Below are 13,558 nucleotides of genomic sequence, written 5' to 3' on the forward strand. Positions count from 1 at the left end.
GCTTCCCCAAAAGCAGGAGGTTCTCCACAGTCAGTATTTTCTTATTCAGCGGGTTAATGCACCTTTTGCAGAGCAATCCAGGGCCAGAGCCAAGGGGGCCTCCCTTACCAACGAAGGTCACCCATCGCCGCATTCCTGAGCTCCTGCACACACACACACGCACACCCCCACCCACCCCGGCTCTGCACCCACTGGGTGCTGGGCAGGGGCCGGCCGTCGGCAGAGGGTGTTGCTGCCCGCGGCACAGGCTGCTCGCCCGCCTGCGCTCCCCGCTTCTACGACTTTAGCACTTCTGTAGTTATCCATCTGGGGGACTCTAGCTCAAGAAGTATTCATTATTTATTTTTTTTTTAAGATCAAGAAGGGTTGATGATTCTTAATTCAATTGGTTGTTTTGAAAAAGTGACTTTTTTAACTGTTTCTGCCGCAATTCAACCTAAAATTACGTGCAGTTTTTTCATTTGCATTTATTCGTATTTCTTGCGTGTCTGCTCAGGAGAACGGGACTTATCTTGCAGCATGACTTGTGGAGGGGGTTGTAGCTCTGCAGAAGGGTCACGCAGGTGCCAGGCGGTGTCCCCACGGCGGTGTCCCCACGGCGGTGTCCCCACCACACCTGCTCGCAGCAGGTACCGGGGCTCAGTGACGCCTCCTCCTTTAAAGCATTATTGATTTAGTTGTACACCAATTCCAACTTCTAGCAGGGGTTTGCAGCTCTATATACTCCTTTTCATTGTGGTTCATAGGAAATTAATCTCTTGGGCACCTCGTGGGCTTTTATGGCCCCACAGCGTCCCAGGTTTGTCATCCCTGTGGTGACACAGCTCCTTGCTGGGGCTTTGCAGCTTGTGCCTCCCGAAACACGCAGGCGCTCGCCTGTTTCAGCTGCTAATAATCCTACTAGTTAAAGCTTCTAGCCATTTTTTTGAAGCCTGCCGATTACTTAATGGGCCTTAATTAATCTTGCGTGGGAGCTAGAGCTTTCAGCACTGGGGGATCTTTGCCGCAGAGTTGTCCCCTTGGGTGCGGGGATGGATTCATCTGCTGATGCTTCTGGACGAGAAGCAGTGGAGGTTTGGGGGTTATTGCTTAAACAGGGCTTGTTGCTGTGGCGGAGTCTCCTGGGAGATGTGCTGAGACCTCGGTGGAAGATGCCGGCTCAGTTCACATTAGTCCTGGAGCGTTTCCGTAATTGCAGCGGGATCTGGGATGCAAAGCTTTCCCTGAGCCTGCCAGCGCCTCCCGGCAGCTGCCTCTGCCGTGTGCCTTCGCGCTTCGCAAAGTGTTTTCATTGTAGTGATTTAAAGAAAAACCTTTTATTCCCCCACCCCCCAAATCATGTGAAGTGAAACCTGGCAGCCCCCCGGCTCTGCCCCTGCCCTGCCAGCCCTCCCTTGTGTGACCCTGGCACCCCCCACCTCCGCGAAGGGGACGGCGGGGGACGGTTTGGACACCACTGCCATAGACAGCAGAGTTGGGGCCTGTCCCAAGAATAAAGGCAGCACCAACCCCGCCGTGGCTGAACACCACCTGGGCTCTGAAGATGATCTCTTATTTTCTTTTCCTAATCAAGTGTGTGACGGATGCTCAATTTTGCACTTTCATTTCCACAGAAGCCAGCCTATTTATAAGAAAGCATAGCCCGTGCTTCAGGCAGCGAGTGTATTTACTGTACGGGCAGACGTTTTGTTTCAAAAGCACCTTTCAGAGCATAACCATATCCTGTTTTGCTGATGCCACGCTCCGCGTGCAGCTGGTGTGCGTTGCCGCCAGCATCCATCCCGCTTCCCGTCACTCCAGGAGCCCTTGCGTGCGACGGTTCAGCCCCTTCTCGGGGTGCGTGGGTGGGAACCCCAGGGTGCCTTCCCCGGCTCGCCTTTACCGGCAGCCCAACGCCAGCCTCCCAGCCCTGCTGTTCCCCGGTACAGGGCGCGCGGCGGCAGCGCTGCCCCGACCCTCCCCAAACCTGCCATAGTTGAGGCCACCAAAAATCAGGAGAACACGGCGCTGGGACCAAATCACAAAGCAATTATTTCATGGATAAAATTTTATCTTATATTTTTTAGCTTTTATTAATGATATGTTTTATCTCATACTTCCAATTTTTATAAAATAAAAATGTAAATTTTTGGTTTGTATAAGCTCCTGCTTCGTGACCGTGTAGGAGATCCTCAGACAGAAACAGCTATGGTACTTCTGGTCTGCACTGACAGTCCTTAACAGAAATAATTCCGGAAAATAGGTGGCATGTCTGTCTTCTCTGCACATGGCTGGTGATGTTTTGCTCGGTGATGACCCAGGAGGAGCCTGGGGAAGGGCACGCACCGGGCAGGAGCGTGTTTGTGGAGGGGGAGCAGGTGCAGGACCCCGGCCCCGCTGTCCGTGGGTGTGCTGGGCTCCCACCCACATGGAATTGCCCAGGTTGGAAGGGACTTTTCAGATCATAAAGTCCAACCATCAACCTAACGCTGACAAAACCCCTCACTAAACTGTGTCCCTCAGCACCATGTCTACCTGGCTTTTAAATACCTCCAGGGATGATGATCCCACCACTTCCCTGGGCAGCCTGTTCCAATGCTTGACAACTCTTTTGGTGAAGAAGTTCTTCCTAATATCCATCCTGAACCTCCCCTGGCACAACTTGAGGCCGTTTCCTCTTGTCCTGTTGCCTGTTCCTTGGGAGAAGAGACCGATCCCCCCTGGCTACCCCTTTCTTTCAAGCAGTTGCAGAGAGCGAGAAGGTCTCTCCTTAGCCTCCTTTTCTCCAGGCTGAACACCCCCAGCTCCCTCAGCTGCTCCTCGTAGGACTTATTCTCCAAAGAACAAGGCTTGCTCGGAGCCAGGGGTGCAGCCATGCTGCTGTCACCGGGCCAGGGGCTAAAAAGTTCTGGATTTTCCTCCCCAGCCTCGGTGCCTGCCCTATCCACCAACAGTGGAGAAATTTTCTTAAAAAAACCAAACTAAAAAAAGCCCTGTTAAGAGGAGCAAGACTGAGCGATCGGTGGGGCGATTCCTGCTGGAAAGGGCTTGCTGGCTGGGGCTTTGACTGTTTCTGGGAGGAGAGGTAACCCTTACAGTGGCCTGGCATTGACGTGGAGTTCCCAAAACCCTTTCCGTGTGCCATGAACAGGACTCGGCAGCACCGGAGGGGCTGATGGCCATCCCTGGGTCTCTAAAATGGTGCTGTCACGTTGAGCACCAGCGACTTGGGCTTCACAGGGTGTTGCTGGCCGAGCCCCTGAATCAAAAAATTGGCCTCGGGTCGGATGAAATCACGACTGTCTGGAAAATCGCTCCGTGGCTCGGCTTGGTTTACAGCAGCGAAATGTGCTTTCTCTGCGTTTGGGTTGGGCTCAGAAATGAAGTTGTCGGTGTGTTTGTTCCTCTGCCAGGTGCAGCCCTTTCCCCTCTCTTCGCCGCGAGGTGGGTGGATGGAGGAGCAGCTCGTTGCCAGCAGTGGTGGCCACCAGCGCCGCGCCAAAAATCATGAGTCGAAGTCTCGCTACCGGGTAGGTGGTGCGAGCTCTGCTGAGGCTGAGTGGTTTTCCAGAGGCAAAGTCGCTTTGCTGGGGCTGGACTGGAAGCATGCGGTCATGGAGGGAGGAAAAAGGTATTTTTAGCAAAGAGAAAAGCAATCTTCCCTCTTTCTTGTGGGGCCCTAGAAAGTGCTGTGCACAAGAGACGGCTTCTGGGATATTCCGAAGTACTGCATAATTTTAGGTATCTGTAAGGATAGTGTGTGTGTGTGCAGGGGTGTACGTGCATATGGATGGACCCACACACTGCTCCGCTCTGGCGAGACCCCACCTGCAGTGCTGTGCCCAGCTCCGGAGTCTTCAGCACAAGAAGGACATGGAGCTGTTGGAGCGGGGCCAGAGGAGGCCACGGAGATGATCCAAGGGCTGGAGCCCCTCTGCTGTGAGGACAGGCTGAGAGAGCTGGGGGGGTTCAGCCTGGAGAAGAGAAGGCTCCGGGGAGACCTTCCAGCCCCTTCCAGTCCCTAAAGGGGCTCCAGGAAAGCTGGGGAGGGACTCTGGATCAGGAGGTGGAGCGATAGGATGAGGGGGTAATGTTTTTAAACTGAGAGAGGGTGGATTTAGATGAGATCTGAGGAAGAAATTCTTTGCTGTGAGGGTGGTGAGCCCCTGGCCCAGGTTGCCCAGAGAAGCTGTGGCTGCCCCATCCCTGGAGGGGTTCAAGGCCAGGTTGGGACGGGGCTTGGAGCAACCTGGGCTGGTGGGAGGTGTCCCTGCCCAGGGCAGGGGGGTGGAACTTTATGATTTTTAAGGTGCCTTCCAACCCAAACCATTCTATGATGCTATAAAAGCAAATAAGCAGTTCTAGTCAAAGCCAGTTGTAAAGGATTAAGGCATCTAGAATAATTAATTGCATGTGAAAAGCCCAGGATACGTGGATACAATCGGTGCTGGTGGAGATCCGGCTGAGCTGCCCACTTGGCTGGTCTCCTGCCGCCGCAGCCCCTCGCCCTTCCCAGGAGGATGCTCCCGGAGCCCACCCGCCCTCACCCGTCGCCACAGCCAAAATCCTCACCAGCGGCTTATCGGTCTGAGCTCTCGGGCCGGCTGAGGCCACCTGGGACACCCATCCCGGAGCATCGTGCCAGGGATTTGTCCGTACAAGGAGCTGAGGACGGCACGTGGGACCGAGAGGGCCCGGGCTAAGGGATGTGCTCTCGGTGCTGTTGCTCACAAGAGCATGGCCAGGGTCAGTAATTACCTGGAAATTTCCTTTACCTGAAAATTAACGAGGCTAAAGCGCAGCACTAGGGTTATTACTGGCTGATTTTGCCACGTGAATAAAAGGTTTAATGCCCACAGGTAATGGCTGTGAGAGAGAAATGCTGAAAAGCGCTTAATTCCCCCTGCCCTCTCCTTCCCCACACGTGAGCTCCCAGTCCCTTGCTCTCCCTTCTCTTCGACCTTGAGCTTTTCCCTTGTAGGAAGTTAGCTCACGCCTTGGCCTCAGCAAAGCAAATCCTCAACACAGCAGCTTTTTACCTGAATCTTCTTAGGGACGCTGTAGAGCCAGACGTCCCCCGGCCTGCTCGGACCTGCTGCCCCCCAGCTCTTGCATCCCTGCTCCGGGGACCAGCAGCGTCCCTGTCTGTCTGTCTGTCTCCCACCTCGATGCAGCATCCCGGTGGCAGAGCTCCCATTGACCCCAGATCCCCACGGTTTGGGTCGCGGTGCCCAGCCAGGGAGTTTGCGGTAACGGAATTTGGTGGACTGCGATAAAACGGGAGGGCTGGCAGGCGTCTTGTGGCCTCTGAAGGGCAGAAAGCGCTGGTCTGCACTGGAAAAAGATATTTCCACAGGGTTTGGTTTGCATAAAACCCAGCAAAATCCTTGGTATCCAGCACATCTAACCTAGAAGGGGAATTTTCTGCTGTGTTTCCGATGCAACCTGCGGCGCGGCGGAGCCTGAGGGGCGGCAGGGGCAGCCTGAGTCAGGGTTGCTCTTGTGTTTCCAAGTGACAGATCAGTGAGAGCTTTTGGTTTGCTTTCTCTTTGCTGTTTTCCTTTTTGGAAGGGGAAAGCTGCGTTGTAGAAACTTCAGAAAAGCTGCGCAATCTGAAAACAAGCGGGCAAAGTCCCGGCGGTGACTGGAACTGCTGGGAAACCTGGAGCTGGCGCTGCCAGTAAGGTTGGAGCCGCGACGGGGGCTTTGTGGTCGGTCAGCAGGACTTATAAATATCTAGCTGTGGTTACTGAGGGCTGCCTACATGTCCACCCCAGCTACTCAGGGTTGTGCTGTTCCCAAAAGACACTCACAGGTTAAAACCACGCTTCCAGTTAAGGTGCTGGTGGTGTCACTTGTCCTGTCCGTGGAGAAGTGACAGGAGCTGGGTCTTGCCGGCCACGGCATCGGTGAGGTTTTGCTCAAGTTTCCTGTTTTTCCTGCGCACGCCGCTGGGTTTGTGCCATCTGAAGCAGCTTTTTTCAGCCCCGAAAACTCTCCCCCCCCACACTCCCCAAGCAAATAAGGAACACATGTCCTTTTGTTATTCTTATTTTCTTTTTTTTTTTTTTTTTTTGTTGTGAGAGGAGATTTAGGACAGAGCGAGCTGCAGGGCAGCGTGTTTTCTGCCCGGCTCAGTGTTTTCTGCCAGTCTCTGGCACACTGTAAGTACCAAAGCAAATTCCTCCAGGTCGTCTTCATCTTCCCCTCGTCGTTCTACGACCAGCCTTGGCAACGCGAGGGTAAACCACCGCCTGCTTTTCCCAGAAACGCTGTGCGGGTTGGAAGCGTGCATCGAATCGTCGGCAAAGCTGTTTTCTATCAAACGCCTTCTGCCTACGTTTACTTGTATAATTCCCCGAGGGTTTTTTGGCATTGCAGTCACTGATGCCGTAGCCCGCGAGGAGGAAACCTTGTAGCCGCTGTGCGAGGGGCCGTGGTGGCCACGGGGCCTCTCTGAGCCCCAAACTGGGGTGCCCCCCCCCCTTTGCAGATTGTACCGTTGCCCTGAGAGCGGACGTGGTGCATAATGAGACCATTTACAAGCACTTAAAATAATACCCACGATGCTAAAATATGTGTTGAGATCATTTTATTTCCTCCCGAGTTTGAAGCCTTAAGGATGCACTCGGGCCAGTTTTGTAAACTTTTCTCAGTACCCAGAGAGGGCTGGGACCTTTTCCGGTTTTTAAAGCAAAACTGAGAGGCTTGGGTAACATCTTAATCTACGACCACAGGCTTTAGCAGAACGCCAAATAACACAATACTCCTAATAACAACACAAGACACAGCGATGCCAGCTGCTCGTCCTCCCTTCTGCGGCTCGCCCCGGCTCTCTGTGAGCAAACGTGCCCTGGGATGTGTCCTTCATCCTTCGTCCTCTTCGCTCGTGGCATATCCAGTTTTCCAAATATTCAGCCCCCCATACTCAGCTGAGCATCCCGTAGCTCCCGGGAGCCAGGCGCGCTCCCCTGCTCAGCTCCGCGTGCCTTTTTCGACAGCGTGATCTGACCCCAATTTGTTTGAAAACTCCCTTTAACACTGGTGTGGATATAGGTTAATACTCTTTGCTTGATATAGGTTGGTAAAGTTATTCTTGCAGTCCAGAATAGGCTAGATTAGGTCCAGATGATTGATTTTTCTTTTTTTTTTATTTTTTGCAATGGAAAGAGGTTCAGTTTACGTGGAGATAATTGACAGGCCTGATCTAGAGCCTCACGCGGGCACGGTGGATGCTGTAAGTCATCATGGGGTGCCGGTAGCTGCAGTTGGGGCTGAAAGTCCCGCCGTGCTACCTCCCCGAGCTGTGCCGAGGCTGACCTGCCTGCTTGCAGCACAGGATTCCGAAGGCTTTTCAAAAATGACAAGTATGTAGAAGCACTGAAACAATAGAAATGAGAGGGACCCGAACCTGGCTGCAGTTCAGCACAGGAGAAGAGCCGGCATCAGCGATGGCCGTTTTGGGTATTTTAACAATACAACGTTCTCCGTCATGGCAAGGCAAACAGTCCCCAACAGTGACAACACAACCAGCAACCCTTTTTTTTTTTCATTAAAATGTCCTTCTAGGTCAGATCCTGGCATCTGTTGCACACAAGGGTAATTCAAGACGTATTTGGAGACCTAACGCAATCTTCACTCAAGCTATGAGAAGCACCTACACAGACAGAAACGCTTATGTTTCAAGAGATGGACTCCAGCAGAAGCTCGTCGGGTGGCATCGGGGGGATTTCCATGCTGTTTATGCGGCCAAAGAACTTAGGAAGAGACCAAAACTTAAAGCGGGGAAGATTTCTCTTCTTCATGTGAATGTCGTGGCCAGTTTCGGTGATGGAGGGGGTGCTCCCACGGCGCATGAACCGAGCCCGCAGGGCGGCACAGCTGTGGCGCAGCAGCTGGTCCTGGAACTCGGAGGTCATGAAGTAGTAGAGGACCGGATCCAGGCAGCAGTTGAGGCTCGCCAGGCAGAGGGAGATGGGGTGGAAGCGGAGCGTGCTCCTGTGAACGGCACAGTCCTGGATGATGTTCTCTATCACCATCATGAAGAAAGGGAAGTTGATGTGGTAGGGGGTGAAGCAGATGAAGAAGACTGCCGCGCACATCAAGACCATGCGCAAAGCCTTCTGCTTCTCGCTGGTGTTTTGCAGCTGGCTTGGACACTCCCGCAGGGACTGCCACATCTTCCACGTGCAGCAGGCGATGATGCCGAAGGGGATGACAAATCCAAACAGCTCGGCCACCGTCACCATCGCAATGGAGGATCCCGGGCTCAGCTTTTTCACCCCCAGGTCTGAGAAGCATGTGTTTGTGCTCTTGGACAAGGCTGGGCTCCTCACTATGAGCAGGGGCAAGCACGCTGCCCCGACGACGAGCCAGACGGCAGCGCTGATGGCCGCGTCGTACCGCCGCTTCCAGTCCTTGGCTTTGAAGGGGTGGAGGAGGAAGAGGTACCGCTGGATGCTGATGCAGGTGAGGAAGCAAATGCTGGCGTACATGTTGAGATACTTCAGGTAGAAGCACACCTGGCAAAGGAAATTTCCAAATGGCCAGGAGTGGTTTATGTAGTAATACATCCGTAAGGGCAGCGAGAGGACATGAGCCAGGTCGGCCACGGCCAAGTTGATCATGAAGATGACGGCTTTGCTCTTCTTGCTGATGTAGCGGCACAAGACCCACAGGGCAGCGCTGTTTGCCAGGAGGCCGGGGATGAATATGAGGGTGTAGGTTGTTGCGTACAGGGTAGACTGGAAGGACATCTGGGGATCGGTACAGTTGCTGGAGGACACGTTGCTCTCCATCTCGGCTGAGTCTCTTCGCTCATGGGGTGATTGAGGTGGGTGGAGGGTTTCTGTTGAGAGTAAAAACAGAAGCTGTAAAGCCCAAAACTTCCCAGTATTTCCCCACTTGGAGTAAATGTGCTCCAGTACAGAAGAGTAAGGTGTGTGCGGGTGTGTGTACAGCGTGTGCGTGCAGGTGTATGGGCAAGATGGGGGGGGGTGGGGGTGGGAAGGGTGTAGAACCAGACCCCGCTTGTAGGCAGTGACCCTGGGTGTCTTCCACGCAGCTTCTTTCAGGTGTGCTCTGCGGGATTTTGGCCCCTGCCACCCCCAAAGGTGATGCCACAATTACAGTGACATTGCAGTTGAGCCCAGTAGCATTAATCTCTTTATTGCTAATGCCAGAGAGCTTCTTCAGCTCCCCGGGGTTCTTCAAGACCACTTTTATTGCCTACGGTTTTCTGTCGAACCCCTCATCAAATTGGTGTTGTCTGATATACAAGCGATTTTGGTGGGACTGTAAATAAATAGGGACTTTAAATGTCTCTAGACACAACCCTTTTGGATCCGTGCAGGGGTCTGATGTGAATCGGCAGCGAGGGCAATAATTAGCATCAGCAAACGAGGTGCTGGCAGGCAGCCGACCGGAGCAGAGGCCAGTGGGAGAGGTGCAGACAGATCTATCAGAGCTCTGGCTCCAGACTTAAGGCTGGATTTATAAGCTAATAGCTGGCCGAACACATGCCGGTTGCTCTGCCGGTCCTGCTAACTCAATTCCGGCACCCGTGGCACATTGTGTAGGCATCGTGTTGTAGCAACAGAAATTATCCTCCAGCAACAGCTCAGGACATGAAGGAAGATAAATACATCTGCCTTTTAGTTAGAGCAGAAATTCTTTTCATCCATTTACCCATTTCGCCTCATCCAGCCGGCGCTTGAGGGTATTAGTGGGTCACGGGGAGTTCACAGGTACTCCTGCAGCTCTCCGGAGAGGTGATGGATTTTGCCATTGGTGAGCGGACCTGCAGGGAAGCGGTCTGCGCTTTTGGGAAGAAGCGATTTGGCAGCAGCAGGTCACAAACCGAGGGCCTTGTAGCTTTGCCTACAACAAAACAGTGTAATTTTGCCCTTGGAAACGGAGCCCGTAGCTGCCTGCAAGGTTCGTGCAGCCTGCCACCTTCCCGGTCAGGAGACCAGAACCTGGTCTGCCACCACCTCGTGTCATTGCCACCGAGCCCCTTGACAGCGGCGTTTAATTAAGAAGCAGCCAGTGATGCTGTCTTCTGCGAGGACGGGTTTCTAAAAGCTAATCGCTTGTGGTGGGGACCAGGCTTCTGTGCAGAGCCTGGCACTGCTTCGAGGCGCGGGATGAAGGCTCCTCTACCCTGCTCCTCCTCACCTAGGCAGCTCTTCACGTTGTGGTTGTCACCTTTTCGGTTTCAGGAGGAATGTTATCTATTTATACATAGCCAGCAGCCTCCAATGCAAGAAGGGTGGGTGCGTTTGCCCACGTTTCTGTGCGCGTGCCGCGCTGACGCCCTGCGTTCTGCACTGAGCCCTTGCCAGCTGCCTTCTCCCGTCTGCTGGTTTCTCCCGGGTTCGGCTGCAAAGGAGCAAGGCTGCTGTGAGACCCGGGCTGCGGGGCTGGCGCACCTTTTGGCTGCTGGTTTCGGTGGGAGGTTTCTGATTTCCCCACCAAGACAGGGGAGCAGGGACGTCTGTCACGAGAGGACAGCGGGGAAACAAACCCCTTTGGTCCCCGCAGAACCCCGACGTGCTCCTCACCCGCCTGAAAACCCACGAGGGGCTTGGGCTCGGTGCCGGTCGTGCTCTTGGCTGGTGCCCTTTGCGCCGAGTCTGCTTAACCTTGGAAAAGTGGCGGTAGGATGCCGTGTCTTTACATCCCTGCGGAAGGTAGGGAAGGAAAACTGCCAGGGAGCATGGGGAGTGCAGCTCTTCCCAGCTGTTGCCATGCTCTTCCAGTGACAGAGATGACACTTGGTGGCCTGGGCCTGTGAAAAGGGTTATAGAGCACCGGGTGTCCCTGTCCTACCACCTCCTCCCTGTCACGCGTCTCAGCCCAAATCCTAAACTTTGTCCCTGCAGATGTGACTGGGAGGAGCCTCCTTGCTGGGTTTTTTTTCCATTTTTTCCCTGGGAGTGCCTGTTTCTCCTTGGGGGAGCTGGGTGTCACTCCTGGTACCTAAAACTCTCAGTTTTTAGGTGTCGGCACTTGTCAGGGCACCTGGCAAGAAAACAGCAGGGAGCTCCCTGCCAAGCTGCTGCCGGCTCGGGGTTAGGCCACTGCTTGTTTGTTATGATGCTTCCTGAAAGGGAGGATTTTTTTATTTGTTATCGTTTTGCGGTTTTCGCCTTCCCTCCCGCCTGCCCGGCTCCAGGTCCCCTGGTGTTTTGCGGCCGGTGATGCCTGTGCCGGGCAGAAATGCTCCCGTGGGCTTTGGCGGGGGTTTTGTTCAGTGATTTTTATAAAGCTTGTACAAAATACTCCCTGCCATTCCTTGTTTGTTTTCCTGTTTCATCCACGCATGGATTTATACACGGGCGGGAGCAAGGCGGGGGGGGGGGGGCTTTTTTTTTTTTTTAAGTGGTAAAGCTGAGTTTTGTCCAGCCGCGTGCTGAAATTAGAGGGGAAGACGGGCATCGCTGCCAGAGCTGTAAGACCGCTGGTTGTGGATGTAGCACTGCAATTCATTAAACGTCAAGTAACTTTGCAATTAATCAGGAGGCAAAGGCGGCTATTTGAACGCCCGTGCTTCTTTTTCTGTGTATGTTAGCAGTATCTGATCTGATCCCGGAGGCGTATGTGGCTGTCATTGTTGGAAATCGCCCGGCTACTCTGAATCACGCTGCGCCCCACCCAGCCCCACGTCGCTGCGGTATTGCAGTTACTGCTGCCAGCCTCGCTGGCAAACTCGCCCTCATCTTTTCCGTGGGCTGGTTGGATAAACCAGGCTAAAGCCGCGCTTGCCATGGGCTGGGGAGAGCCCCCGGCTTCGGGACCCCCAGAGCTGGCGGGGACCGGGGCAGAGCTGCCTCCCTTCAACCCTGCTCCAGCCCGGGATGCTGGAGGGAAAAGCAGCCTAAAAACCAACCAACCAAACAAAAAAAATAATCCACTTTTGGCTTGAAAATAAGTCCGGATTTGAAGTAGTGGAGGCTTTCTGGCGCTTGTGTTTTAAGCAATAATTTTGTTTATTTAATCTAGGCACTAATAGGAAATGCGTAAACAGAGCTGGTCAGTTAGGGCAGCTTCTGTCAGTAACAAAAAAAAAAAAAAAAAAAGAGCTATTTTGGGTAAAACAGGCTTTTCCCCCCGTACTGCCGCACACAGCAGCCTGCTCGGATGCCCTGAGCTCTGCTCACCCGCCCCTCGGAGCCCAGCGAGACAGAAATACATGGGCACAGTCAGAAGCCGCTGAGGATGTTGTACCAGCTTCTGCCCGATAAGATCTCTTGAAGGAGGAGGAAAGAAAAAAAAAAAACCAAAACCAAAACGTTGCTCAAAACTGCGATAACTTCAATCTACTGAAGAGAAACACGCAGCAGAAATCAAGCTTACCTTCCTGTGACTCCCATCCTTCGCCGGGGTGACATCCATGCTAGGCAGCAGGAGGAGCGAGCTTTCTGCTTTTATTTCCTACCGATTTTCGCAGCGATCCCAGCCCCAGCGACTCCTCGTTAAACTTCCACATGTTTTCGGAGCGCTGGAATCCTGCCGGCATCTGCAACCCAGTACAGTGGCTGCAGAACAGGAAATCCTGTATTTTATTTCTCTTCACCACACAAAACGTGTACAGCTAACGATGTTAAGACAACTGGGAAGGCGATGACGTCGTTTGATCCAACGGCCGGGCGATAGAGAGCTCGGACGCGGATTTCTTTCCTCCTCTTTGCACAGAAGTTGAGTTAGGTGACAGTGTCCTTCGGTCGAGCTGCTTCTGCTTTTATCCCCAGTCGCTTGCCTTTTGCTTGCTAAAAACTATAAAATACAGAAGCAAGTATCTTCCAGAAAGTGCTCACTAGAGGAAAACCGAAAACTCTGCCCGTGTGAGTTACTGGAAGGCAGTAATTTTCCTTCATTTTCTTGGAAGTTTGGTTAGCCTCAGACTGTGAAGGCTGTAGGCTAAAGCTAAGGGTTTAGGCTTTATTTCTGAAATAATAAGATGGTTTAAGATGGAGATTTTCCCAAAATACTACTGTTTAAAAAAAAACACCTTAATGTGCATCATGCCCAATTTCTTTTTGCCTCCTTTAATTCCTTTCCCATATATATATATGCATATATATGTAACGTTTAGTTCTTTTACTGCCTGCTACGTGTGACCTTCTTTCTGAATTGCTGAAAACTGTCAGGCATATCTTGTAGTGGAACTTGTTATGAGCTGCCTTATTTCCAGCTGAACAGTTTTATGTGCTATACAACGTCCCATCTTACGGCCCAGGGCTTGAGAAGATAATATGGCTGTTGGCACCTTTCCCTCTCTTACTGTAGGTAACATAAATAGAGCTATTCTTGCTCTGTTCGTCTATTTTCTGTAATTGGTCCTGTGACCCTGCAAAATTTACAGAAACGTAACTGTGGAAGAGAAATGAAAGAAGGAAGCTATTATAATCTTTAATTGCAGAACAAGCCACCAGTTCATGGCCTGGGATCAAGCGGGCATCTTTCCCCGCAGCAGTTGAGCCCACCGGCTCTGCCGGCTGCGCAATTCCCAGGGTTTCTCCGTGCTGGCAGCGACACTGACCACGGGGACCTGGGTGCACGCCCGAGGCGTGAAGTG

At 52.9% G+C, this 13,558-nt stretch overlaps 1 protein-coding gene across 2 annotated transcripts; it reads right to left on the minus strand.

Moving 5' to 3' along the window:
- Positions 1 to 6,556: 6,556 nt before the first annotated feature.
- LOC134520982 (putative P2Y purinoceptor 10) lies at positions 6,557 to 12,718 on the minus strand. 2 transcript variants are annotated; one of them, XM_063346952.1, is made up of 2 exons: positions 12,337 to 12,718; positions 6,557 to 8,827 (listed from the first exon to the last, which is right to left on the minus strand). In XM_063346952.1, exon 2 carries the CDS (start codon positions 8,775 to 8,777, stop codon positions 7,662 to 7,664), a length of 1,116 nt encoding a protein of 371 aa, XP_063203022.1. In that variant the 5' UTR covers positions 8,778 to 8,827; positions 12,337 to 12,718; the 3' UTR covers positions 6,557 to 7,661. The 2 variants fall into 2 exon arrangements, with proteins under 2 accessions (XP_063203022.1, XP_063203021.1); XM_063346951.1 differs by lacking the exon at positions 12,337 to 12,718 and adding an exon at positions 9,667 to 9,823.
- Between the last annotated feature and the right edge of the window lie 840 nt (positions 12,719 to 13,558).

The sequence above is a fragment of the Chroicocephalus ridibundus genome, chromosome 9 (assembly GCF_963924245.1).
Source record: "Chroicocephalus ridibundus chromosome 9, bChrRid1.1, whole genome shotgun sequence".
Lineage (NCBI taxonomy): Eukaryota > Metazoa > Chordata > Aves > Charadriiformes > Laridae > Chroicocephalus > Chroicocephalus ridibundus.